The sequence below is a fragment of the Centruroides vittatus genome, unplaced genomic scaffold (genome assembly GCF_030686945.1).
Source record: "Centruroides vittatus isolate TY-2023 unplaced genomic scaffold, ASM3068694v2 scaffold_752, whole genome shotgun sequence".
Classification (NCBI taxonomy): Eukaryota; Metazoa; Arthropoda; class Arachnida; order Scorpiones; family Buthidae; genus Centruroides; species Centruroides vittatus.
The window spans coordinates 3,028,046-3,056,006 of NW_027122716.1; the positions used below are offsets into that span (position 1 = coordinate 3,028,046).

General features: G+C 32.3%; 2 protein-coding genes across 2 annotated transcripts; both read right to left on the reverse strand.

Moving 5' to 3' along the window:
- Positions 1-27,359, reverse strand: LOC136989707 (NFX1-type zinc finger-containing protein 1-like). Its single transcript, XM_067287945.1, has 6 exons — positions 27,313-27,359; positions 16,988-17,062; positions 13,231-13,272; positions 10,751-10,804; positions 7,302-7,343; positions 1-3,964 (listed from the first exon to the last, which is right to left on the reverse strand). The coding sequence occupies exons 2-6, from the start codon at positions 17,008-17,010 to the stop codon at positions 22-24; spliced, it is 4,104 nt and encodes a 1,367-aa protein (XP_067144046.1). The 5' UTR covers positions 17,011-17,062; positions 27,313-27,359; the 3' UTR covers positions 1-21.
- Positions 24,757-25,533, reverse strand: LOC136989665 (uncharacterized). Its single transcript, XM_067287888.1, has one exon. It carries the CDS (start codon positions 25,531-25,533, stop codon positions 24,757-24,759), a length of 777 nt encoding a protein of 258 aa, XP_067143989.1.
- Positions 27,360-27,961: the final 602 nt, after the last annotated feature.

Genomic DNA, 27,961 nt, shown 5'->3' on the forward strand with positions numbered 1-27,961 from the left:
TACAAAATCTGCATAGAATCACTATTCATATTCGAAATCCGTTTTCCATTTATTAACTTTGTGTCTATCTCTGCGTGGTCCTGAGTCATCTTTATCATTGCTTTTACCACTACCCTTTCTAAATTTAGGAATGAAATCTGAATTGCATGGTCCGTCGTGCTGACACACAAGTTTGCACGTCATTCCGTTATGTAGTCGCTTTCCACATTTAGCTACACACCTTTTGTGTGAATTTCTACACAATGTGCAATTTCCGGTACAGGAATGGCCACAAGATAACTTGAAACAGCAGGGAGCAAAACAAGAATAATCTTTTTCTTCTGAACACATTTGTTCCTTAGCATGACCGCATGGTAAATGTACAATGATCATACGTTCACATTTTTCTGGACAAGGGCGAACACCACAAGATTTTGCACAGGGATGCCCGCAAGGTAGAAAATATGGACAAGGTTCTGAACATTTTTCTTCTTCTAGCTTCACGTTACATTGCAATCTGATAGTATGTTTGCAATCGGGAAAAGTTTTTGGCACCATTCGTAAACAGGGTTCACATTCGTCACTGCACTTTTTATCACACGCGTGACCACATTTCAACATTTTCTCACACGGTTTTCGACATTTAAAGTCCGAGGGCTTTTCCACGTGGCATGGTATTGGATAACAATGACCACACGGAAGTTTTGCCATCCGAATAATCTTACATTCTCCACATTGTTCGTGACATTTTTTCTTACACGGATGACCAAATTTACATTTATTATTACATTTTTCATCACATTTGTATAAGTTATGAGCCGTGTCAAAAACATGGCAATATCTCTTGCAGTTGTGGCCACATTCCAACTTAGCATTACATTTTTCTTCACATCCTCCATTAGAAACATTCTTGAAATCTCTAATCAATTGTACATTAGTTGTATTTTTGTGTTTTTGACAAACTAAATTTATAGACGAATCAATAGAACTTTGATCTTTTAAATCCTCGACGATAGCTTTCCAAAGATCACTAACAGATTCTAAAAGATCAAAATTTCCAATGCAGTAGAGCCCTTTTCTTGCCCTGGATAAAGCAACACACACTCTATTTGCTCTACTTAAAAAGCCTATCTTGCTTTCGTAATTGCTTCTTACAAATGAGATGAGAATGATGTCGTTTTCCTCACCTTGGTAATTATCAACTGAAGTTACTTTTGTTCCTTGAAGGTGATCTTTAACACTTTCTTCACATTCTTCGGCAACTTTTTTCATTTCAGTCTGTATAAGTTTAACTTGACCAGAATATGTAGCTAGAATTGTAATTTGATCCGATTCATATTCCTGATAAATTAAATATCTTGATAACTGTGCTATAAACCTTGCCTCGTAGTCATTACAATAAGATGAAACAGAAGTTTCTTTTTCCATATGACTATGGTTTATAAAAAACACATTTTTATCTAATCCCTTTATGTCTTCGTAATCGTCGACAGAGCTGTGACTGTTCAGTCTTTCGTAAATATGTGGAACGAGCAGTTGTGCTATATTCCGACGCATTCTATGCTGAGTAGTCAAAGTGTAGCATTCTATTTCATTCCTAACCATTCTTTCAAATAATGATACTTTCATTTCACACTTTTCCCCCAGTTCGTGAACTGTTGGTAGTGGTTGCAGCTGCTGGTGATCTCCGATCATTATTAAATGCTTCATAGATTTGGTCAACGAAGTTATCAGATGTGTTTCTAACACTTCTGCAGCCTCTTCAATAATAATAATCTGTGGCCCCACCTCTTCGATTAATCGATGAAATTTAGCAGCACCTGTACATGTCATCCCAACAACCAAATTATGTTTAAGAATATTTATATCTTTATCCAAATTAAATTGTTTAAGTGTTTTTACAGTGTTATTGAAAGCATTCTGATAGTTGTTCATTTGTTCTTTCACAAAATTAATAAATTTTGCTACCCAAAATCTATAAAGTCTCCATCTATCGCTTACTTGTAAACTGTCGTCCAATACACATTCGTTTGCTTCTTCTTCCGTCATTATTCTTCTGTTTTGATCATCTAAATTTCTTTCGTAACCATTTTTCATATTTTCCATAATATGTTCTTCGTGTTTATTTGATCTTCTCTCATTCCACGATGAGTGAGATATAATTTCGGTCATTGCCGCTGGAGGAAGCCAAGAACATATATCGTCATCCAATCCAATAGTGCCAGTATCCAAAACATCTCTATCGAAAGCATCTTTAATTTCATCATCATAAGGAACTTCAAGCCATTCCTCTAAATTACTTCTTATTTTGCCACTTTTACAAGTCATTCGATTAAGATATTCATATTGATCACCTCTCATGTAATTTTTTAAAACAGGTAAAGGAAAGATAATTCTTGAAGCAGCTTCTATGGTCATATAACATATATGTACTTGATTTTTCAATCGTGTTCTTTTGATTTGTAGTCTCTTTTTATCTGTAGATTTGCAAATACTGTACTCATCTTTCATTCTCAAATTACTTATCTTATAGTTTTCCAATTTCTCACTCTCTCCTTGACTTCCAATTCTCACAACTTTTTCGGTGAATTGTAAAATTCGTTCAAGAAACTGATCTAATGCATGATTTGTGTAGCAAACGATCAGAATTGGACATTCTTCGTCATCTCTGACATCTTTAGGATACCATAATTCTCTATTATAAAGCAGTAATTTCACTATTTGTAGTCCTATAAATGTTTTTCCTGTACCCGGAGGGCCTTGTATAATAGTAAATTCTTTGGTTAGGGCTGCTTTTAATACCTCATACTGAGATTCATCTAATTTTAAGACTTCTTTTGTAGGCCATTTTGAATATTTTAAAATAGGAACTTTTTCTATTGAAAAATCTTTTGATTTCAAATTATTTTCATTACATGATGATGATGATTCTTCATCATCATCATCATCAGATAACCACCCATTATCTCTGTTATGAATTTCTTTTAAATTTTCATTCTGTAAACCCCAAACTTTCAGATCAACTGATTTATCATCAGATTCTGATTTTTCAAAACCATCTGTAGTTTTAGTTAATTTTTTACAAGAATATTCACCAAATAATATACGAAAGTTATATGTAGATGTTTTGTCTAAATAACAAGGTGATTTAACTTTCTTTCTATGGACAGTTATGTAATCTTTCAGAGGAAAATTATCTTCATTTAATTCTTTCAAAATTTTCAAAGTATGTCTGTAAGATTCGAAATATCCACCCTTTGTTTCTAGCATTGTGTATGTTGCATTTGGATGTTCATATACAAAATCAGTGTCTTGTTCAAACTGAATCATTATATTTCCCTTGGAAACTTTAGCTATCTCACGATTTATAACTATTGCAAAAATAAAATTATCCTCAAAATTATCTACCGATAAACATAAGAGTGTACCTTCTTGAAGACGCTTACTGTTCTCCCAGTTAAAATTGCCAGGAAAGGATGGAAACGCAAGCATAAAAAGTAAACCATTAGCATTGTCAAGGTAAGGATTCAAAATTTTGATATTTTCGTAGACATAAACAGTCCTAAATTCACGACTATAAATAGCGTTCATTTCTTTTAGCTCCTTATGGTAATCTTTAATTCCTTCTCTAAGAGGGTGAATATAGTCTTCTCGAAACAGACGAAACTGAACATCAAGATAATGGTCGACATCTTCGTATTTGCCTTTTACAAGATTTGGACGAATGAATGGTTTATCATATTTTAAATCTCGTCTATTTGGAGTGATGGATAAAGCTCGAAACTCACTGGGTGGTTCATCAGTTTTCTTTGCTACTTTTAAACTTGGGGGTGGTTTCTTTTTACGTTTTCTTAATTCTTGAGTTTTTGTTATAAAATCGAATTCTTTCTTTCTCTGCTCATCACCTTCATCTTCGTTATCAGTTTCATCATTTTGCATCAGTTTGAAGCTTCTCAACAATTTTAAAGATGTAGTGAATAAACCCCTGTAAATAAAAATACAGAAAATGAACTTAATGAAAAACTAACAAAATTAATGTTGTATATTAATATCAATCAATAATAATTCATTAAGCCTGAAATTAGAGTTTAACATAATTCTAATTTCAGGCTTAATGAATTATTATTGATTGCATGAATAAGATTTTAGCATTCTTCTTTTAAGCCAATAAATTCCCTTCTCAAGGCACTAATTAGAGATGTTAAACAACAGTACTATATAAAAATCAAAAAACTTGACTGAAGTTATTCTAAGAAAAAACTTAAAAAATTATTTATTCATCATTAGTCTGTTTCCATGCTGCAGGTACTAACAGGACCTTTTTATTAAGTCCATCGTAGGTTTGACCAGGATCATAATGGTGCAGCCAGATGATGAAGGTCAAAGCCTGGCATATCCAGGATGGACTACCCTTCAAAAAAATTCCCAGTGTATTCTGACCCATCCAGATTTGTTTCCCGAATCCCCAGAGCGGTAGGCTGACATCTTTAACTGCTCAACCATTTGGCCATCAGAAATGTCAATATTGAAATTACTTAAAAAAAAAAAATCACCTAAGAATTAATGCAGTGTATACCTAATCAAATTCAATAGATTAGGTATACACTGCATACAATTATTAATTTATGTACTGTACAATAGAGCATCGATTATCCGAATATCAATAACCGAAACATCAATTAACTGAAAGCTTTCCAGTTGGCAAATTTAAATTTCCGTTAGTGCTGTGGCGCTGCAATCTTTGGCTATGTCTTGGGCTATTCCAAAATTATTTTTGTTGGTATGCGTGTTTTAGCTGGCAGCACTGGCACGACCATGAGAGGATATTAAAGGACGTGCGTGCCAGGATTTGAATGAATTTCAACATGGGATAGGTTAGTATATTTTTTCATACATAATCGGTTAACCGAAAAATCGATTTTCAAACAACCCCAGTCCCCAATTGATTTGGATAATTAATGCTCTACTGTATTAACACAAAAAACATAAATGTAAAAAATATATGTTAATTTTATACAGAATTTAAAAAAAAATAGGTATATGGTTGTTTTAATATGCTATTTAAAAATTGTTTTTCTTACCAGTAAAATGTTATATAGTAAAAGTTTGCTATAACAGACAACCCACAGGACAGAAGAAACTGGTCAGTTATAATGAAAGCCTGTTTCAATTTCATTGTGATTACTCATTATTATGCATTCATCTGTTATATCGAATAATCCATTACTATGCAGCAGAATCACATGAGGACAAATCTCTAACAGACCTGGAGAAATTATCTGCAGTTGGCAGATGTTTACACGAGGTCCAGAAGCCAAACAATGTATTTTTATCTCATTTTAGAAGATCTGTTACCGCAAATATATGGAGATTCTACTGTATTTAGTAATATTGATATGTCCACAATATTGATATACAGTAATGAACAGTAATTGTTTTGTAATTTATTATTATTATAGCCGTTATATAGTCTGATGGCATACGGCAGTGGTTGTTTTATTATTATAAGGTATAGGGTTTTTGTAGAGTTGTTTGTTTAGTATTTATTTTCTATATACTGGATAAATCAGAAGGAAAGGTAAATACTTTGAGACAGGATTTCTCACAAGGATTAAAGAATCCATGAGGATCCATATCTGGGATAAACAGTCTCTGAGAAAAAAAAGTACAAAAGCTAGTACATGTATTGATAACAGTTTCACAGATCTTCTGTCCCTGGATCTAACTATACTTCATCTGGCCCCAAACATAGTATGGAAGCCAGATGAAGTGTATCAAGAGAAGACAGACTCCTGTAATCAACTTATTGTCTGGATAAGAAATGCTGCTATAGTTATCAAAGAGGATAGGGATGAACTTTGAAGTGCTGTACAGTTTTACCACAGCATGCTTAAAAATATATTGATGCTGAGGAAGTCCACTTTGAGAATCTCCTCTGATGTCACCACTCGATCCTGTCATATTGATACTCATCACCACGCGCAACAAATTGTAAGTACAACCATAGTTGTTACATTTATGTTTGATATATCAAATGTGAAACATACTGCTCTCTCTTTGTCAATATTAATAAATCCCCATAAGTTCATAGATTTTTACATATATTACCTACATATATTCATCTGCCAAATGTATTCCAAAATATGCCAAATGACTACTGGATTAAATCGGGCTATTTTACTGTTATTATTTTTAATTAAATTTTGGCATATTACTAATGTCAAGCTTTGGGACGTTTATTTATGTCTTCCAAAATGAATTTTGTCATTTTTAATTACCATAATTATGTCAATTATCACCTCAGAAGTATGCAATGTACACCAATTGACAGAGTAATTGTCCAAGTTTCATCTCATATCTGCATTCAAATTTCCTTGAGTTAGTAAACAAGATGTGTCATAAATTAAAATGGTGACTCCATAACAGAGAAAACATTTTGTGTTCTGCAGTTTGAAAGTTGAAATCACTCATCATTGTGCAAAATAAGTAATCTGCAGGAGCTGTATAATCGTGGCTGTTGTAAAAGGAATGACAACAGATATTCTGTAGCAAGTGTAGAAAGAATTTGAGTATCAGGTGGATGTGTGCATTGTGACATGAAGTGCCATGTTAAGAAACTGAAATGTGCGAATGTGAAACTTGGGAGTTTTCCAAAGTTTACATGTACATTCCAAAGTTAGAATGTTCTCAGAAAATAATTACCATAATTACAATAATTTAAAATGGTGTCAATCTTTTATGAAGAACCTGTACAGTGGCATTTCTGGATTACAGTAGAGAGTCGTTTATCTGAATCAACTGGGGACTGCGGTTGTTTGGATAACTGGTTTTTCAGATAACCGATTATGTACGAAAAAATATATTAACCTGTCCGATGTTGAAAATTTTCTCCGTTGCGTGTCGCTTCGTGTTGAATTTTCGTCGATTTTAAGCCTAACGAAAATTTTTATAATAATTGAGGCTATTGTATCATTAAAAATTATTTCTTTATTTTGTACAAACAAAATAAATATATTGAAAAATATAAAAACATAAAAATTATACTTTAGAATTAAATCTAGTATTAAAAAAGTTCAATTCAGCACGACACAGTCCAACTGGAAAGCGTACGGATAACTAACGTTTCGGATAACCGGGGTTCGGATAAACGACTCTCTACTGCATTTATATTAATGAAAGATTTTTTTTCTTAACATTCTGTCTAGAAATGTATAAAATATTCAAAATAGTTTTTTAAGAAAAAAACAAAAGAAACAGAACATGTTTTTCTTTTAACAATTAATTACATGAACATTAATTTGAAAACATTAAAAAAGATATACCAGTTATGTTCTACTTCCAGTTCTTTCACATCTTCTAGATCTCTGGAAAAAAAATTATAGATGTAAATTAAAAATTTTAATTATTCACAAGATTTTCTAGTAATTTACTTCTTTTACACACTTCAAAAATTTCTAAAAAATTGATTGCAATCAAGAATCTGGAAACTGATTAAATTATTGAATATTGAATAAGGACAATTCTTAAATTATTAAAATATATAATATTTAACTTTTATTGAAACTATAATTAATTAATTAATTTAATATATATTACAACTTAATAATTAGAACTATTTTCAGTGTGAAGAAAGATGTATAGTTAACAAAGTTCATTTTCAGCAAAATTGTTTAGTCTAACATCTTAATTTCAGGTGCAGAATAGAAAGGAAATATTATTTTATATTAAAAATTAGTTGTAACAATGTTAATTTATTACATACATGTTCAGATAAGCAAGTATATTCAAGAAGAAACAACCAATACAAGCAATGAAATAAAAATATACGCTGCTGGAAGTTTGAGAATAGTGTCCATAATAGTCTGCTGTGTCACTACTGATAATTTATCAAAATAGTCTAATTATGACCTTTTACCATTTGACAGCATTGCCATTATGCTGAGTAACATTTTCAAATCTTGATGGCATAATTATGGTAATAAAATTAACACTTGGTTTACTGGAGTAGAAACCTTTGTTTACAGTTGGGGTAATTTCGATCTCCTTTACTTGCATGCTTATTTAAGTAAATAAAAATAACTATAAAACTAATTATTTAGATAAATCCATATTCTAAATTAACCTCATCATTTTTGGTTAACTGCAGATATGGCCAATTAAAAAACAAAAAACATGAACTTTCACAGGAATATTCCATGTTTCAACCATGTAATCTTTTAGCTATTACTAAGGGCTGTTTTATATGAAATTGTATGAGAAATAAAGATGATCACTCATCTTTGTTTATGATTGTGGCACAATGAAAAGAGACCGAAGAAGAAATTTAAAGAAATAGATGTGTTCTTTGTGTCCATGGTCATATCTAGGTTATTTGTTATTTTAGAAATTGTACTGTTACATCCTGAACAATTTATGTGTAAAATAAGTGTGCTAAAGAAAAGCAGAACTTATGACTTCATAAAAATGAATTTATTTTCATTTGTCACAGTCACACTTGAAACAGAAAGTTACTGATTGTGAAAGTTAAAATAACAAAAATATATGTACTTCTCTATTACTGGAAACATATTAACATCAAATCACAGAACCACTTCAGCATCTAGTATAATGTGGAAGATAAAACACATCACAAATGTTTACAGAATCCATCTGATTCTAGCTTCGGGTTGAAATAGTTTATTCTATTTGGTGCATTCCAATTAGAAATGGTCATGTAGTGTTCGAATTTGAAAAGTTCAGTTAGAGGTCTTTGGAGTTTATGCAATTGGAGCCAAGGCTGGCTTTAAATATTTCAATGGACTCTAAAAGCCATTGATGTGGTTCCAATTTGTAGAGGATCTGATGAGCTGATCCTGATTTAATTTTGCCTCTATATTGTCTTCTGAGGCCAACCTAGATAGGCTGTGGTGATTTTTGAATGCTTTATGTCATAAGTGTGTTCCCATATCCTCTGTTCTAATGACCTTTTAGTGAGATCTAGTCTAAGTTGGTGCCACTAAAAAATCATAAGAAACAGAGGTATGGGAACATAAATATAACAAAGCATTCTAAAATCACCACCACCATTGCAAATTAAAAAGTGCTTTCAATGCTAACAGTTTTTAATTTAAATAATGTGTGTTTCATTCATATTAGAACATTTGTGTTCAATTTTAAAATTTTCGTTCTCCTGACAATGACAAACATACTTTCATTGAAAGTGCTAGCAATATAAAAAAAACTATTAATAATGCTGTACGCAGTGAGTTTTCCTTCCTGTTATAACTCCTGAATTTTGGATCTTAGGACCTCCAGATTATTCCTTAAAATAAGTAGAAAAGTGGTAATCAACCAAAACTCTCATGCATTTGCATAAAATCTGAGCCCTACTAATAACTTATTAAATTTAATATCACAATTTTATAAATATTTTATGAAATGATGAAGAACTAGTTCTGGTAATTCAGTTGGATTAATTAATACACCTTTAACAGTAGGTAAAGATTTTAAAAAATGCTAATGTTTTTGCCCTGGTTGATAGGGCATCCTCAGGTGTGGACAGTCAAAAGTGGAATGTTAGTGTCAGAAGGAAGGACAAAGAGATAGACTTAGACTATGATATAGTAAACAAGCAGGGAAGATGAGCTACAGTGACAATAGTTGATATTAAAGAATGAAGAGATACTGCAAGGCAGGGGAAGAGAATCCTTGTCCCTGCTGTTTATACATGTGTTGGTAAGGGAGTGGTAATAAATTTCATAAATTTCACATCTCTCTGGCATGTAATTTTATGAAATGTCAATAAAAATTGCATTTTACATTTTTGACAAGTCTACGCCTTGTTTATAAAATTGTGGTGCTGTCCCAGCCTACCAGCTTAGAGGTATGTAGAAGTATGTATCAAGTACATGTCAGAAGTTGCAATTTGGCACAGAGTATTAGGTGCCCAAATCATGTGTGCATAAAAAGAACCAGACTCAGGGGACTGATAACCGAGTCAAAATAAAATACAAAATGGCAACACTCTTTCTACAAACAGGCAGTAGTGTGAGATTTGCACGTGTTGCTCGTTGGGAAGTTGGAAATGCAAACGTTGCAAAATTGAATTTTGATAAACAAATCTTTGAAAAAATCCATTTACCTGTCCCGTGTTATTTCTGACATATCTCTGGTCATGACGTGCTGACCTTGAAAAAATCCATTTACCTGACCCGAGATATCTCGTTTCAGCATCAGAACATTTTTGAAACTAGATGGCTCTAGTCATTATATTTTATATTAAAACTAACATCTGAAACATAATTTTTTTACATTTATCAATATATATATTTTGTTTTGTGCAAAATAAAAAAACAATTTCAGACAATACAAAAGTCATGATTATTTTTTCAAAAACAGGAAATTTTTGTTAGCCATCAACAAAAATTCAACCCGAGGCAACACACAACAGAGAGAAATTTCGACATTGGATAGGTTAATTTCACCAAAAATGCATCGTGGATGACCCCGTGGTCATGGCGGCAAAGTTTGAATAATCGCGCTCAAAATCAGCGATACCAAAGAAGATTGGAGAATGAGAACGAGACCCACTGTGAGAGTCAAAGTAATCCTGCTTAGTAGTGAGTCTCCAAGACATAGTGTTGTCCCAAATACAGGCCTTTCCATTTTACTTGTATTCATTTAAACTGCTTGATGTATATTTTTCTTCTATATTATTGCACTTACAATTTCATCAAATCATAAATAATAATTTTCAATGTACTTGTTACATAAATATAAAATCATTACTAACCTCTTAGAACTGGTTCCACAAGCTGCAGAATTAACTACATCATTTTTCACAGCTCTGAAAGTATTAAAAATTTTATCATAAACAACAAATAATAAATTCTAATTTTTATGAATATGTATAATAATATTTTGATATAAACATAATACATATAAATTACTCAATTATGAATATAGGAAAAATATACACCATTAATGATAAATCAATATTTTCAATCAGATTAGGCCATCATCGGGCTTCAAAAATAAGAAAACATCTGATTTGTTTTCGAAGTCTGACAATGATTTGTCAATCAGATTAATATTGTTTATGATTAAAAATGTTCACTGTAAATAGTGTATATTTTACAAAAATTCTAGCTCTATATATATAACAAAAATTTTATCATAAATATAAATGTATAAACATATGTCTGCACATAGATGTATAAATTATAAATGCAACAGAACGTGCAGCACTACACACAATATAATGATATTTCTACAAGAGTTGATCACTCTCGATTGAAATAATTGTCTTCGATCAGTAAACTAATCTTCCAAATATTCAGTTTTATCAAAGAGTTTTAGTTTCAGTTAACGTTTACTGTTCATACTTGACACAATTTCCAATGCAAGTGGATTGCATATATAGTCAAGTGCATTGCATATACAACTCCTAACTTGTTGCTAATTTTCACAACTGCCTAGGCTCATCATCTGGCTACTTCTCCCACAAACACACACACACCATACTGAGACAAAACTCTGCTGAAAAGATGAGATTTCTCTCTTCATCACGTCCTTTTTGTTCCCTAGAAATGTCACCAGACCAATCCAGACCTTGCTCCCTGCCATGCAATTGTTATAGTGACCAACCATACACCCAGGTGCACTGACGAGTGGTATGGAAAGGAGAAATGTATAAGACGAACCAGAGAAACGAAAAAACAGAAACAAATCTCAAGTATATATGTATATCTACAGGAAGGGAGAGAGAAAACAAATATAGTAACATAAAACAGAGTGTAGTAACAACCACAATAGGTTCTGGATGGTCTGAATAGTGTAACCGGCAATGTGTCGATATGGTAAGCGAGAGATGCAGGTTCCAGGTTGAAGTCTTGCTTTGGGCTGATTCTTTTCTTCCAGAATCTTCTAAATCATAATGTCTGTAGTTTTGAAAAACACTATAAAAGGCTATCAAAAAAAAGGGACTTTATTGTGTTTCTCAACTTTGAAACATGACATTAAAAATGTACATAATAATATCCACTTCCCATTTCAAAAAATGAACATGCTGTGCATTGCACATATTGTGCATTTTCATACCAAATTACTGGTAACATATTTGTATTCAGCATTAACACTTTTGGGGCTGATGTTCTGTTATTAAAGTTCACACTTAAATATGATTGAATAACTATTTATTTTCCTTCTATTGGCTGTTTTCTACCATCTGACAAATATTTATAATTGTGTTCAATAGAAGTTTAGTTTTGGATGTTTTTTATCATGTCCACCTGCATTTTCACAGTAATTAGGCTTAACGAGCCATAGAAAATACATTGAAACTGCAATAGTTGTGATTTGTTATTGACCTGAATTTTTTGATTATATGATTTCTTTTTGAATAAATAAAATTTATTATAACTGTCTCTTTGATTACTTAATATATTTGTTTTACAATGAATATTATATTTTAATAAATAAATGATGTAATAATAAACAAAAAAATTTGCCATCGATTTATCAATGAGCTGAGATGGTTGTTACAGCATTAGTCTCCTATGGAAGTTCATGCCTTAATGGGTGTTATATTTTTATTTAGTTCTTGAAAATTACCAAAAATGTTTGCATTAATTAAATGTAATTTCCCTTGCTGCTGAAAGGTTTTCTTGGTGTTCATTGTTACTTTGTTTAGCAGTTTGCAGTTAGGCATGATTTAATACAGTTATTGAAATATTTTAGAAAAAGTTTATATATTTCTACACAACTAGCTGAAGTATTTGAAAACTAATTCATTAATAATAGAATCAAAATTTACAGTACAGTCAGATAAAAAGACACTATATAAAACTTAGCACTACATTCTTAAACAAAATCCGCCAAATATTGTTTGATACAAAACATTTTCGTCCTCAGTTTAAGCTATTTTCAATGCACAGTTCATGTAAATATAATATTGTTGTTTTACATTCTAATTTTGTAAAGATTCTATTTATTTTTAATTTACAAATCGGAAATAAAAATAGAGCACATTCATAAAATACTGTACATTCCAATACATTAAAAATATGTTCTGATTTTTTAAATATTCTACTTTGTTATTCTGCATTCGTGTATACTTCTTCTTCTATGTCCAAACTGAGAATGTAAACATTTTGTATTAAACTAATCTCGGTAACCTCAGTCGAGCAGTTTTTGTTTATTGAACGGTTAGATAAAATTATTATAATTTAAACTTAATTAATTTTATAATTAGAAAATTTAATTTTTAATTACTTCTGTTTAGATTTCTTCGCAGATGATTTCTTGTTTTGTGAACTAAGGAAAAACAAATTAATTAAATATAATTTTATATTTTACTAAATTATTTACAAAATAAAATATTTTTTGTAATTCAAACTCTTTTTACATCATTAAAATTAGTTTAAGCTATAAGATTTCTCTATATATAATTAATATGTTACAAAATTTACATGTATCAAATTAATAAAAATTTATCTATGTTTCTATAAATTACAATAAAGATTTTTTTTACTTCCAAAACTTACGCATTTAATATCAATTATAATCCATTCAGAATCTACTATGATAAAATATTACCAATTGAGATTCATTTATTAAATTTGAATTTCCTTTTATCATAGAGTGTGTGGTAGCACTTTACAGTAGAGCTCAGCCGCTTTAACAATAAAGCTCCGCTGTAGAGCTTTAATGTTAAAGTGCCAATTATAACCCTTAATATCTCCGAGACCAATGAACTGATATGAGTGAAATTTAAAATATTTAATGCCATTGATGGGTATTATGGACATCTTAAATATTGAATAAATTCATTTAATTGTTTTGAACTTATGCAATTAGCATTTCTTCTCCTAAATTTTCAATGAAAGAGAATAGCGACACCACGCTACCAGACTCTAGAAGGAGTATGTGTATGTTTAATAGCTCTTTTGAGAGCTGACCACCAGTTAGGTACCCTTTTTAAAGTTTTATTTAAAAATATTGAGTATTTATAAAATAATAGCCCATTTTTTAAATTTTAACATATTACTGGTCAATCAGCTATCATGTGACGTGATGTAGTACAGCAGTGGTTCTCAATCCGTGGTCTGTGGAACACAAGTGCTCCGTGAAGCCACTTCAAGTCTTCCGCAAAAAAATCAAATACACAATTAAAAATTGTTGCAAAATAAAAATCAATACAATGTAAAATAATTTTTGTATGGGAATGTAATCAGCAAATGCCAATGACATCATATACTAGACCGAGTGTGCTGTTTATTTCAAAAATTTTTTCCACCCCTACTTTAAAACTGGTGTATTGTACATGTTCCGCAAAAAAAAAAAAAAAAAAAAAAAAAAAAAGACCAAAGTTTAGTGCTCCCCAACTTCAAAAAGATTGAGAACCACGGTAGTACAGGCCATCAAATGATTTTGTTTTGCAATTTCTTTTAATGTATTAATTAATACAGACATAATGACTTAAAAATAGAATATTTACGAAACTTCCCATTTTATTTTTCCTTGCTATGCACACACAATAGCTGGAAAAGCATTAAATTGCGTCAAATTTGATCCTTTGGAGTTTTGCAAATTTCCACATTTTGAGACCTCCTGAACTTCCTGAACTCAAAAATTAAAACAAACAGGAAAAAATTCTACATGCATACATATATATGTGTGTGTGTGGGTGCATGTTGTTGCTATTTTGCTTAATATCTCAGGTTGGGAAAATGATTAAGGAATGAAATTTAGCATGAAGGCTTGCATATAAGGGGCATTTTTACTATTAAATTTTGGTGAAGGTCAAGAGTGTGTGGAGATAGAGGGGGAGTCATATGTCATATCTCTGTTGAGATATGATATATGACTCCCTTATATCTCCCTACCTTAATTAAGACTTAACAAAGATTTTACTTATTATTAACATTTTCAATTTTTCACAAAACTCATCATCTCTACCTTCAAAATTAAGTGTTTCATCATTTTATAATAATTAAAAATATAATAACTTCTTTATAACAAAATCTTATTAAATGGATTAAAATATTTTAGTGCGAATTCAATAAAACTGCCACCTTATGTGACTGCTAATTTATAAGTGATATAGAAATATAACATACAACACAATATAAATAAAAAAATAAATTTTAATTAGGAAAATATTTTTGGAAAATTTCCTAGTGTTTCTTTTCACTTTGGGGGTTCCAAAACCCTTTGGCCCACCCTCTGGGTGCGCAACTGGTAAAAGCTATTTTTTAACAGCCAAGGAAGTTATGCAACTCGTTACTGGATTTTTAAAAAATTTTGACATATCAGTCAATCAGTTATGTCACACATGACTGTCAGATGAATATAGAATTATCATGAAAACTATTCTAGTATGAAGTTATTGATGACTGAAAAATACTTCAAATCTCAAAGAACTGGTGGAACCAACTTGAAAGTAAAGCTTAGCAAACATCTAAGTAAAGATAACTTGTTTCCTTTGAAAAAAGTTGTGGCATAAAAATACTGGAAGCATATTTGACAGTAAGACTTAACACATGAATAAAATACACATCACACAGATTACAACTGAAGGAAGTTTTGCGTGTTATCATGTCACAATGATAATAAATCAGGAAAACAAGCATCATCACAAAAATTGCTTCAGTCACATGACAAAAGGAAGCCGAATAAATTTCAGTTGCGCCCCCTTCAAAATCAAAATCATTTGTTAAATAGAATTATAAACTACCACAAAAGAATAGAAACATTTTTTAAATAAAGATAAAGTTTGTATTGTATAGATTATATAAGTCCAAATAATACAATAATAAAGGAATGTGGAAAATAAAATTCATTTTAGAAATCTTGTAAGTAGGATTGTCAGATGTCCCAATTTTTTAGTGGCAGGAGGACGTCATTCTAAAAACTGTTCTTACAATGGAGTATCTTTTTCCACATTTTAAATATATTTAAGTCACCGGCAGAGTAAAAATATACATCTATTGCATTTCCTGAAAACCGAAACCTCCCAGTATCTTTCGGATTTTGTCCCGGATTTTATTCCCAAATACCTGGCAACTCTACTTACAGTGCTAAAGCAATTAATGCAGTGAAGGCGAACCTGTGATTCGCGCAACCATTTCAACGTATCTGAATTGAATGTTTAGAAAGAAAATTTTTTTAAATTATTAAAAAATATATTTGGTAGATTACAAAACTTTGTGTAATGTAATGTGAAAGCGGAATTCTAAAGCTATCGTAAAAAGTTTTAAAGACCACAAATTATGAACGTCGGCTAGAAAAATAATGAAGTAAACAGCAGATTTTTCATTAAACAAAATATTTGCTTCCATTATAATCATATCATTATTTTCTTCAATTAATTGGGCCTATAAATCCTATAAATTCCCACTGAAGTCTGTCCATCCGTCCTTCCTCATTCTCGAGAGCGGAGTTAGATAGATGCAAGTTGAGACCAGAAATGAAAAGCTTAAGAGCCAGAGGCCCGATTAACTATATTATCAAGTTTGGACCGGAAGTCACGTTATTTCAACTCAGAAATTTTCTCAAACAGTTAGATAGATAGATGACCTTACACAAAGTAAGGTCATCTATCTAAGACACAAAGACATTACTTTATGTCTTAAAGTTTCTTCACTGATATTGCTCATGTTGGGCCAAATTATTGTGGATGCAACAACTTTAAGGCACTAAGCAAAGATCAAAGCTTTTTTGTGATGCTTGTGTTCCTGATTTACTGTTGTGATAACATTGCTTCCTTCGAAACATTCTGTAGCTGTAATATGTATGTCCACTTTATTCACATGTTGTCTTACTGTCAAATGTGCTTCCAGTATTCTTATGCCACAACGTTTTCAAAAGAAACAAAAGTTTTCTTTCCTTAGATGTTTTCATTGAGCTTTACTTCTCAAGCTGATTCCACCAGTTCCTTTTACAAGATAATATAATTATTATTACCTTATATTAACTTATTTTGAATATACAATTTTTAGTCAAAAGAATTATGCATAAAATTACTTACTTTTTATGCTTATTTTTCCCCATTTTTAAAAATGTTATATATAAGTAACTTGGCAGTAATTTTCTTTAAAATTTTCTGGAAAAAAAAATGTGATTATATGTTTGATTTAATCATATTAAATTTGATAATTAGCTTTAAAAATTGTTTTTCTCCCTTTATCAAAATATAATTTTTTAATATATTACATGGTTTTAGGACACATGAAAACTCACAGTTAATCCTAAAAATCCTTTGCTATTAAAATCCTAAAAAGCTATTAAAAGATTAGAAAACTAACATATTCAGATAAAACTCAAATATTGTAGAGTTTTAAATAATTATATTATATAAAAGAGTAGGATTAATATATTGTTATGTTTTACAGTAGTTCTATTCTTGTACTATAGCAGAAGCTACCATATTCATGCATTTTGGATACAGTATTTGCAATAGTTATTACAGGCATACCCCAGGTTATGACCATCTAACAATAAAACAAACCACAGATACAACAGTCATATATTTGTACCCCTCCCCTCATCAGACTAAGCCAGTCAAGTCCGCATAAGTCGATACCCGAATAACTCAACACCATCGGTTAAGTAGCCAGCTTTCTGTGGTCCCTGCCGACTTACATACGCATTAAAGTTAAAAAACTCCGGTTTACTCGACACCGTTTAACTCGTCACCACTGGATAAGTCGACATACTTTTGCTGTCCCACACTCCGATAAGACGTCACTCCCTCCTGAAAAAATGAATTCACTCCGCACGTGTGGTGCGAACTCGTTTTTTTTCAGGAGGGAGACTCGATTTATTTATTAATATATAATTAATATATTTAATATTATAATAATATATTAATATTATAATATATATACATATTAATAAAAATGCCTTAACATTTTATGTATTTTTGTGTATAAAATAACAACAGATAAACAAAAAGAAAATATGCAGTCTACATCAACGTCACACCAGAATCCAATTTTGCATTTTCTCATGCTAGAGGCATTAAGAATCCTTAGACAATACTTGCCAACAATTGACAATTGTGAAGACTATGTTTTCAAGGCGTTCATGATCATTGAAAAAGAAAGTCAAGACAGTTAAGTGCTCAAAACAAACCACAATAAACGAATTTTTCAGTTTTTCATCTACAGAGTAATTGTAAATGGAGGACACAGTGTATTGTAAGCCTATACTACTGTATAATGCACTACTGTATTTTATTAATTGTAGTTTTGTGGTTTTTTTTCCAACTTTGCTTTAGTCGTCACATCGGATAACTCGACACATTTCCACTTCCCCTTGGGGTGTCGACTTAAACGGAGTCGACTGTATATTATTCAATAATGTGCACCTCACTGTTTGGCACATATCAGTCATTGGGAATGCACCATATATCCTCACCATGTTTGATCAAAATCAGTAACCCCAACATCATGCCATTCCCTCATAAGACAAAATTAAAATACTAGATTATTTACAGGGAGAAAGCAACCATAGTTGCTTGTCCCTTTATCATAATATCATAGTTGAATCAACCATATATTAACACGTTAACTGCCATACGACACGCCAGCGGTCGTACTAATTAGGGCCGTACAGAGCCATCCGACCGCCCGTCATCGCTATAACCAATGTAGTTTCACTCAAGGTTAAATTATCCTGGCTTCGTAAGACGTTGTTTTACATCCTAGTGGTGGCCTCTCGCGGATGTCTATGAAGTTTGTTTCCGACTGCCGGCCGTCGTATGGCCTCAGAAGTGGTCCGACGGCCAGCTGTCGTAGTTTTTTTAATAAAAAGCTATTTTATATCTAATAGTGAATAGTTAAAAAAAGGAAAAAATATCGAAAACTAGTTTAATTATTCTCTTTTGTTACATATAAAGTAATTAATATTAAATATTTCATGGTCTTATAGTCTCCGGTTTCAGGCCATACGATGGCCAGTCATCTGTTGTACCCCGATATATTTTTTTTATCTTCACTCTACCAACTGTTATATAATGACCCTTTTATTTATATCATAATAAAATATTAAATATCAAATTTTCTCATTGTGGCCTGAAAAAATGGAAAATATCATATTACAGTTAGCCTGATAAAATGCAAAATATCATATTACAGGTGGCAGTTAACATGTTAAGAAACTATATATATGATATAGATATATTATATATATATATATATATATATAATATATATATATACAGGGTAGGCCAGCGAAAACGAAACGACAGAATTATTCATGTTCGTCAAGCAAATCGCTCAGACAAGTCAATTTTATTTTCAAGGGGACATCTTTTGCCATAAATTTTTTGCGATTCTGAATACAACAGACAACAAAAAATTTTAAAAAAGTCTTTATTTTTTATTAACTAAACAAACATAATCGGGAAAAAGTAACACAAACTATTAACAAACAAAAAAAATCTTTTAAGCTAGACCGCATATGCAAGGAAAAAAAAAAATTAATAATAGTTTTTTTTTTAAACTCAACGGTTAATCGTCACAATTGTCGATATTGGTCAGATAATAAGCCAAGCATATTTCATGAAGTTCATAGCCAAACTCTGCAAAGGCTAAATGTGTGGGCTGGAATCTTTGGAGATCAACTACTTGTCCCCATTTTCCTAGATGGTAATCAAACAGGAGAAAGTTATTTATATTTACTTGAAAGTGTTGTACTGTACTGTACATCCATTACTTGTTGATATCGTCGAACATGACGACCGATACTTAGAAGACCTCCTTACTTTTCAACAAGATGGAGACCCCCCCCATTATGCAAGACCAGTTACAGAGTTTTTGAACACGGCTTTTTCTGGGCATTGGTTCGGATGTAGAAGTCCTTTAGAATGGCCGGCTAGATCCCCAGATCTTAGTCCTCTTGATTTTTTTCTTTGGGGACATTTAAAAAGTAAGATCTATGCAACCGAACCAGGATCTCTCGAAGATTTGCGACAAAGAATTATAGACGAGTGTTGTCAAATAACACCCGAAACTTTCCAAAGTGTAAGAAACCGTTTTGAGTACAATTTGTATTATTGTATGGAGGCTAGTGGTGCTCAATTCGAACATTTATTGAATACTTGATAACTCTTTCTTATGTTTGTTACTTTATTTGAAATAAATGTTTGTTTAGTTAATAAAAAATAAATAAGTTTTTTAAAAATTTTTTGTTGTCTGTTGTATTCAGAATCGCAAAAAATTTATGGCAAAAGATGTCTCCCTTGAGAATAAAATCGACCTGTCCGAGCGATTTGCTTGGACGAACGCAATAATTCTGCCGTTTCGTTTTCAAAGATCATCAAAGATTGAACCAGCAAGAAAAAAAATAATCCATGAACTTTGTTAAAATGAAAGAAAAACAGTTTCTTTACAGTGGTAACAGATAAATGTGAATTATTTATATAAATGTTTGCCCTCTGCTAATGTAAAAACATTGTTTAAATGTCAAATATTACACTACTGAATTAAGAATTTTAATATAAAAGTTATAATTATATTTTAATGCTTATTGCTATTTATTATTTTATATCATACTTTTAATGCTTATTGCTATTTATTATTTTATATCATACTTTAAATACTCTATACCAGTGGTGCACAAACTATTTTCATTTCTGACCCCCCCCCATACAGTGTAAAATTTTGTTGCAACTCCTAGACGTTTTTTAATCATCAACATAGTTAAAGTGAATTCTTTCTGGGATTTGCGCTTATTAGAGGTCTGAATAAAGCACATAATTTTATGAAACAATGGTTTTATTTATGCATATGGGTATAAATATTTATTTAATGAAAAATATTTTTTAAAAAACTTTACTTTATAAGAATTCAATGTGAGGTAGACACTTCTAAAGAGCTCATGATTGCTTCTATGTTTGGATCTGTATTGGAAATCACAAGCCATAAGTCCTACGTGATGCTTGTTGAAAAAAGCCTTATATTTTTTATTGTCAAATAAATTTCTTTGAATTTGGCAACCCGAAAATTTTCTCGTGACCCCTCTGGGGTCACGACCCATGGTTTACACACCACTGCTCTATACATTTAATATTTTGTCAGTGTGTTTTGAAAAAATGCCTATAAATAATGTAGTATGTATTAAAAATATAACTGTAAATATCTATAAATAAATAATATATTAATTATACACAGATTTATTTTCAATACAGAAGAAACTTAAAAAATATTCTAAAAAATTAACAACAGAAAGTCAGTGTAAGCCACTGAATGAGAAAATGTCTGAAATATTTTATTCTTTTGCTTGTACTGTGTTCAAATGCATACATAAACATGATAGCTGTGAGATGTTAAGTTAGTTCATAATGGGTAGTGGATAGCAATAATATATCCTTATAAAGAAAATACAAGAAGTTTATTACAAACAACAAAACACACAAAAAATACTCCACAAGACCCAGGATGTAAGCCAATGGGAATTTCAACCAAACAATAATGCACCCCAACAAACTCATCTTGGACTATTACTTCTTCTGCCTGTGCCTTCTAGGAGAGGTTGGTTGCCAACAAATACCACGAATCTCTATTGTGAGTCTTATGAATAATTTCTTCAGTATCTAATCCTGTCCAGTCCTTAAGGTCATCCATCCAGCCTTGTCTTCTTCTTCCCCTTGATCTTCTTCCCTCAATCTTTCCTTCTAATATGAGTTTGGGGATTTCATATTTTTCTCCCCTCAGTATGTGTCCACAGTATGATAGTTTTCTCCTCTATTATTTTTATTAATTCTCTTTTAGTATCTGCCATCTGTAACACCCTATTCTTAGTGGTTCTGCTAGTCCACTTGATCTTCAACATTCTTCTGATTGCCCACATCTCAAAGGCCTCAATTTTCCTCTCTATCTTTTCGTAGTGTCCATGCTTCACATCCATAAAGCAAAATGGGCCAAATGTAGCATTTTAGCATTTTTAGTCTTAATTGTAGATTTAGTTTCTTTTCACACAATGTTTTTCATCTGGTTAAACTTGTCTTTAGCTTGTCCAATTCTGCTTTGGATTTCCTTTGATACATTATTGTCTGAATAAAATCTTTTCCCCAAATAACAGAAACTATCTACTTGTTCAAGGTTCTTCCCTCTGCATTTCATCTTTATTGTGTACTTAACTTTACTTATGCACTTTGTCTTAGTCTTCTTTGTATTTACTGTGAGTCCCATTTCTTCACTTTTTGATACTAGTTCATTTAACAGTATTTGTAGTTCTTTTTCTGATGTAGCGAGAGTGACTGTGTTATCTGCATATCTGAGATTGTTAATGCTTATCCCGTTAATCTTTACATCTTCTGCTCTATCTTCCAGGGCCTCCCGCATTATGTACTCACATACAAATTATATAGGATTGGTAAAAGTACACAGCCCTGTCTAACTCCTCTTTTCACTTCAATCCATTCAGATTCTTCATTTCCCAATCTAACTTTTGTTTTCTGATTCCAATATGTATCTTTAATAATCTTAATGTCTCTTTTGTCTAGTCCTAGATTACAAAGTATTTCAAGTAGTTTATCATGCCGTATCTTATCAAATGCTTTTTCATAGTCCAGGAAGCCCACAAAAATGGGGACATTCATATCGATTGTTTTTTCAGTGATTTGAAAGAGAGCAAAGATTGCTTCTCTTGTGCCAACTCCCGTTCAAAATCCAAATTGAGTATTATTGATGTTACTTTCAATTTTGCCATATATTCTGTTGTGAATGATTTTTAGTAATATTTTGCTTATATGGTTTAGCAAGCTAATTGTTCTGTGTTCACAATGTTTTATAGTTCCTGTTTTCTTGACTAATGACTGCAAATAACAAATTCGAAATCAACAATACCAAACACAGAGACAGTCTAAAAACCACCTGCATCAACTTTAAGGACAGGGACTCGGTCGCGCATACGTGGAGGTACCTGTTAGAAGAATTCGAATGGTGCCAGGAGGAGGGGTGAAACACGACACGTATGATGTTTATTTTACGGGCAGCACTGTTCTGGCAATCTGGTGGGGATGACTTTTAGTTCTCAACCTGAAGAAGGCCTCGGTGGAGGCCGAAAACGTTCGTTGGTTCTCTATCGTATACAACACTGTGAAAGGTTTTTAGACAGTTTCTGTGTTACGCACTACAGTGTTACTAGAAGAAGTCGCTATTGTGTGACAATACCAAACCATATTAATATCTAATCTTATCCTACGTATTAATATTAGACTAAAATTAAGAATTATTACCAAATCTAAAGCTAGTACAAAATCAATCAGTAGAAATGTCCTAGTTGGAGAAGTATTCATATAAAAAAAAAAAACAATCCAAGTCTCAAATAACAAGCAGAAAGTTAGAATCTCCTTGCAAGATTTCACTTATCTAGTTCTCAAGGATGATTCTTTGTCTTTGTTCTCCAAGTGTCAGTTATGACTCTGAAGACCTTAATGCACCATGCTTTCCTTCAATGACCTTATCTGGCCCACAGAAGCCTTCTCTTTCCAAGAAAGGGATCTCATGTCCAACCTGGCTCATCTCTCAACCAAAAGTAAAGTTCTCCTCCTTCCTCCGATTCCTGGGACTACTTCCAAAACTCATCTCACTGGTCCTCCCCAATTGGACAGGAAAGGGGCAACTCCAGAGTTGAAATTACACAAAGAAACAGGAATGACAATTCCAAGTCCGAAAATACAGGAGGAAGACAAAAAAAACATACATAAAGAAAAAAATATAAGGCATATTGCCACACTAGAGGCATGTAATATTTGCAGACAAAAGAAAATTTAACAGCTTTGGCTCCAACGGTTAAACTATAATATGAAGGAGGCCAAACTGAACTGAATAAGGAAAACCTTGTGCCAACAATAAAACATAAAACTATTTAACAATACCATTTGATTAATTCAATAATTTCAACATTATTTTTCATTTAGATTGAAGAGAGTACCAGATTTATTGAACTCCTTAGGTGAAACGAAACCGAAACCTAAGCCAAAACCAAAACTTAACGTAGTGTAAACAAACATCATTCTAGTCTTCAAAATAAAGAACTTCTGTTGAACTTAATACACACTTACACTTTTTCAAATCTTGCCACAAAATATAAAATCATAATCAGAAAAAATATTCAATTAATTTTTGTAAAATAAATAAAAATAATATTCTTTATGGCCACCTCTGGAGTTGGAAGACTTGTGTTTATTGATGAAAATATGAATGCAGAAGAATAGTTAAATGAAATAGGTATCTCCACTTCCACAGAAAAATAAGGTATCTCAAATACCTTCCATTTTTATCAGGATAATGATCCAAAACACAAGTCATAAAGTTTGACATTGGCTGCTATACAATTTCTTTTCTTTTCTTTCGAAGACACAATGTAGTGACGTAGTGACGACAAAGAAACGAAAATACAAAACACGGTTTCCTCAAGATAGAACTGCTATACAATTGTCAAAAGTGATTGAGACACCAGCAATGTCTCCCAACCTAAATGAAATTGAACATAGTAATAAGTTGGAAATAAACTAAAGTGCTCTCAAGCATGAATGATCAAAACTTGAGGTGAACATCACAGAAAAAAACTATTAAAATCAATAAGATAGGTTGAAAGCTGTGTTGAAAAGAAAATGAAATTGTGGAGTTTTTACCATTAAGGTCATTTGAGCTGCGCGCTTCTTTTGTGACGAGGAGGCTGGAAATATTGATACGTCGGAACCTGTGTTGACGAGAAAGTTTACGTTCGTTTTCTTGTCTAGGATGAACAGGCGACGAGATTGCTCCGGCAAAGTGCATGTCGCCTCTACGCTTCGCCGCTCTCGTTTGTTGGAAAACTACACGGCGGAGTACATTTTTGTGCCTTTGCGCCAAAACGGTTGTGGTACCAGCAGTAGTTGTTGATACTGCGGTGAGTGGAATTGTTGCGATGTCCTGAACTACTGCGGGAGCGTCGAGAAAAATGGTCGCTGCGATCCCGACGTGCCTGCGTTAGTTTATCGATTCGCTTGTTAAGTTTATCTATTTCGACTAGTATTTTGTTGGTTACAGTATCGGGCTTCTCAGGTTGCGACACTGAAGCTATCGTTGCAGGGGTTACTTCCACCACGCGGTCCGCTACTTCCGCTGCTTTGTCTACGTCGAGTGGGGTAATGGCGGCTAGGATAGATTGGACGGAAGTCGGAAGGTGTTGTATGAATAACTCTAGTATAACTGCGTCCGGAATTTGAAAATTTTCCGCCCGACGCTTTAGAACACGTAGTAGTTCAGAAGGTTTGCGATCTCCTAGCTGTTCTCTGGCCAATAGTTTTCGTAACTCTTGTTGAGATGATTCGCCGGATCGTTTAATAAGTTCCACCTTTATGTGACCGTACGGGTCTGTACGGTCCGGAGAAATAATAATGTCTCTAACCGTTGATGCGACTTCCGGTGGTAAATGGGCTACTACGTAGTTGAACTTTGTGGCACTTTCCGTGATCGGCTTTGGAGATCCTAGAGCAAATGTGCTTTCGCACATGTGGAACCATAAGGCTGGGTCGGAAAAGTTGTATGGAGGGATTTTTACCGCTCCAATCTCGGCCATGATCTGACGATTGAGGTCGTGAACAAGGAAGAACGACGTACCTGATGAAGGTTCCAATGGGTGGATTTGGTAGTTTGCTTAGTCGAATTACGTTATTAGTCCGGGTTCGGGTCACCAATGTAGAGTTTTTACTGCTATTACTTTTGCTTCTCGTCACTGCGCGCGATTAAAAACGAATGAGACGAACAGTAACAAAACTAAGTTTATTTTCTGCTCGCGTAACAGTTACATGACTCGATGATGTGGCTAACAAAAGGCAACTCACTGTCCAAAAGGTCGCACAGGGTGAGTCCGGTCCCGTTCCAGGAAGTAATAACTCTTACCACCTGGGGTTCGTTACGACTGTTAAGATGTGGAGGGTGACGTTCCCCACAAAATCTAACAAGTTGATTCAGATATTTACTGCTGTGTATAACTAGTTTTTAATTTTCAATAAAAGTTATGTCAGATATTTGATCCAATGACTTTTGTTAGCTAGATTTTGTTTCTCTACATTTTTTTGGACTGAAATCTTTAACTGAAATAAATATGATATAATTTTGCTTCTTCTTACAACCAAATAAACAGATTATTAACAATATGTCCTTAAATCAAAAGTTCTTATTATAATTCTTCACTACGTTCATTGCCAATGTCTTTTGTGAGTCTTGTACATTTATTTTTGTTATCCATTGCTTTGCATTTTCCATTTGTTCCATATAAATTTTGTTATTGCTCAAGTTTATTTTGAGTTGTATGAATATCAATTATTTGTGAAATGTGAATTTTTTATTAATTGTTCTTGAATGTTGATTACTTTAATCATTATATTTTCTCCTTCCTGTTTTTTTTGTGCATTTGTTCTGTGGTATTGAAAACATGATATACACAGTAAGCAGTTTAATAAATCCTTTTAAAATTTCTTTCATTATTGTCACTGACAATTCTTTATATTTAGTTCTTTCTTTTGCTAGTTATGGACAAAATTCTAAATTGTAGTTCTTGTAAATATATTTTATTTTGGAAGATCCACCCTGTTTAGTGTGTTAAATTCAGTCATTTTGATCATTTATGTAACAGTTCTTATATATCCTTGTTGTATATTGTTGTTTATAAACTGCTATTTGCTTAACTTCTGTTTAAATTTCTCTTCAATGATAAGAAGATAAATGGCTTTCGTTGCAACACTAGTAGTTTCGGTTTTGTTTTTTCGGTTACTATCTGCAATGCCGAAATTATACAGTAGTTGCGACTTCCCGACAACAAAGAATGGCGAGAATTCTTTGTTGTCGGGAACTTTACGGGCAACACAGTTACAACAAGGAAAGACACACGACCAACTTACTCAGTTTTTCTCTCACCAGAAATATGTGCCCCCTGGGCATGCGAAATACCAACTAAATAACCAATAAAACGTCTAACAGAAACATGCATAATTTAAAATAAAACAAATAGAATATTCTGGAGCTAGTTAACAATATCATTTGATTAATCCAATAATTTCAACATTATTTTTCATTTAGATTGAAGAGAGTACCAGATTTATTGAACTCCTCAGGTGAAACGAAACCGAAACCAAAACCAAAACTTAACGGAGATTTTAGGTTTTACGTAACGTAGTGTAAACAAACATCATTCTAGTCTTCATGATAAAGAACTTCTGTTGAACTTAATACACACTTACACTTTTTCAAATCTTGTCACAAAATATAAAATCATAATCAGAAAAAAATACTCAATTAATTTTTGTAAAATAAATAAAAACAATATTCAATTTAGGTAAGATTATACATTACTTACCGAATGATGCAAACTGTCTAAAATATTTCGTGAAACATTTATAAAAATATAGTTCCGTTGCTTTTCTCCAACGCTCTTCTATCAAAACTAAACGTGACAACACTGAAACTGATAATATCACATCATCACGTGGTATACATCGTATTCCACGTGATATATTGAACATCAGCCGCGATTAAAGCACCACTAGATTATTTTACCATCCTCGATTTTTTTTTTAATTTTCTTATATTTTACTTGAACTTACATTTATAAATAAATATATTATTAATTTATTATTCAAATGTATTATTAATATAATCGGATTTTTGTGTTAAAACCTTGCACAATTTTTAAAATCCGGTTAAGATGTTCCTACAAAATATCGGACCCGTGATTCAATTTTTATCAGCTTAAAGCGATTGCTTCGATGACCGAAAGTTTTTTTTTTTTTTAACTCTTTCCGCCCTGTGGGCACTAAGAGAGACTCTTTTTAGCAAGTCCATTATGGGTTCGGCCAAGTCCACAATGAGGCGAGGGACGGTAGCCGACATATCCAGTCGGATCACCCCCAAAAAATTCCTGGGAATTTTTCGATCCGTTCGAATCCGGATTCGATCTCGGGTACCCAGAGCAGTAGGCTGCCACCTTAACTGAGCTCAGACATATC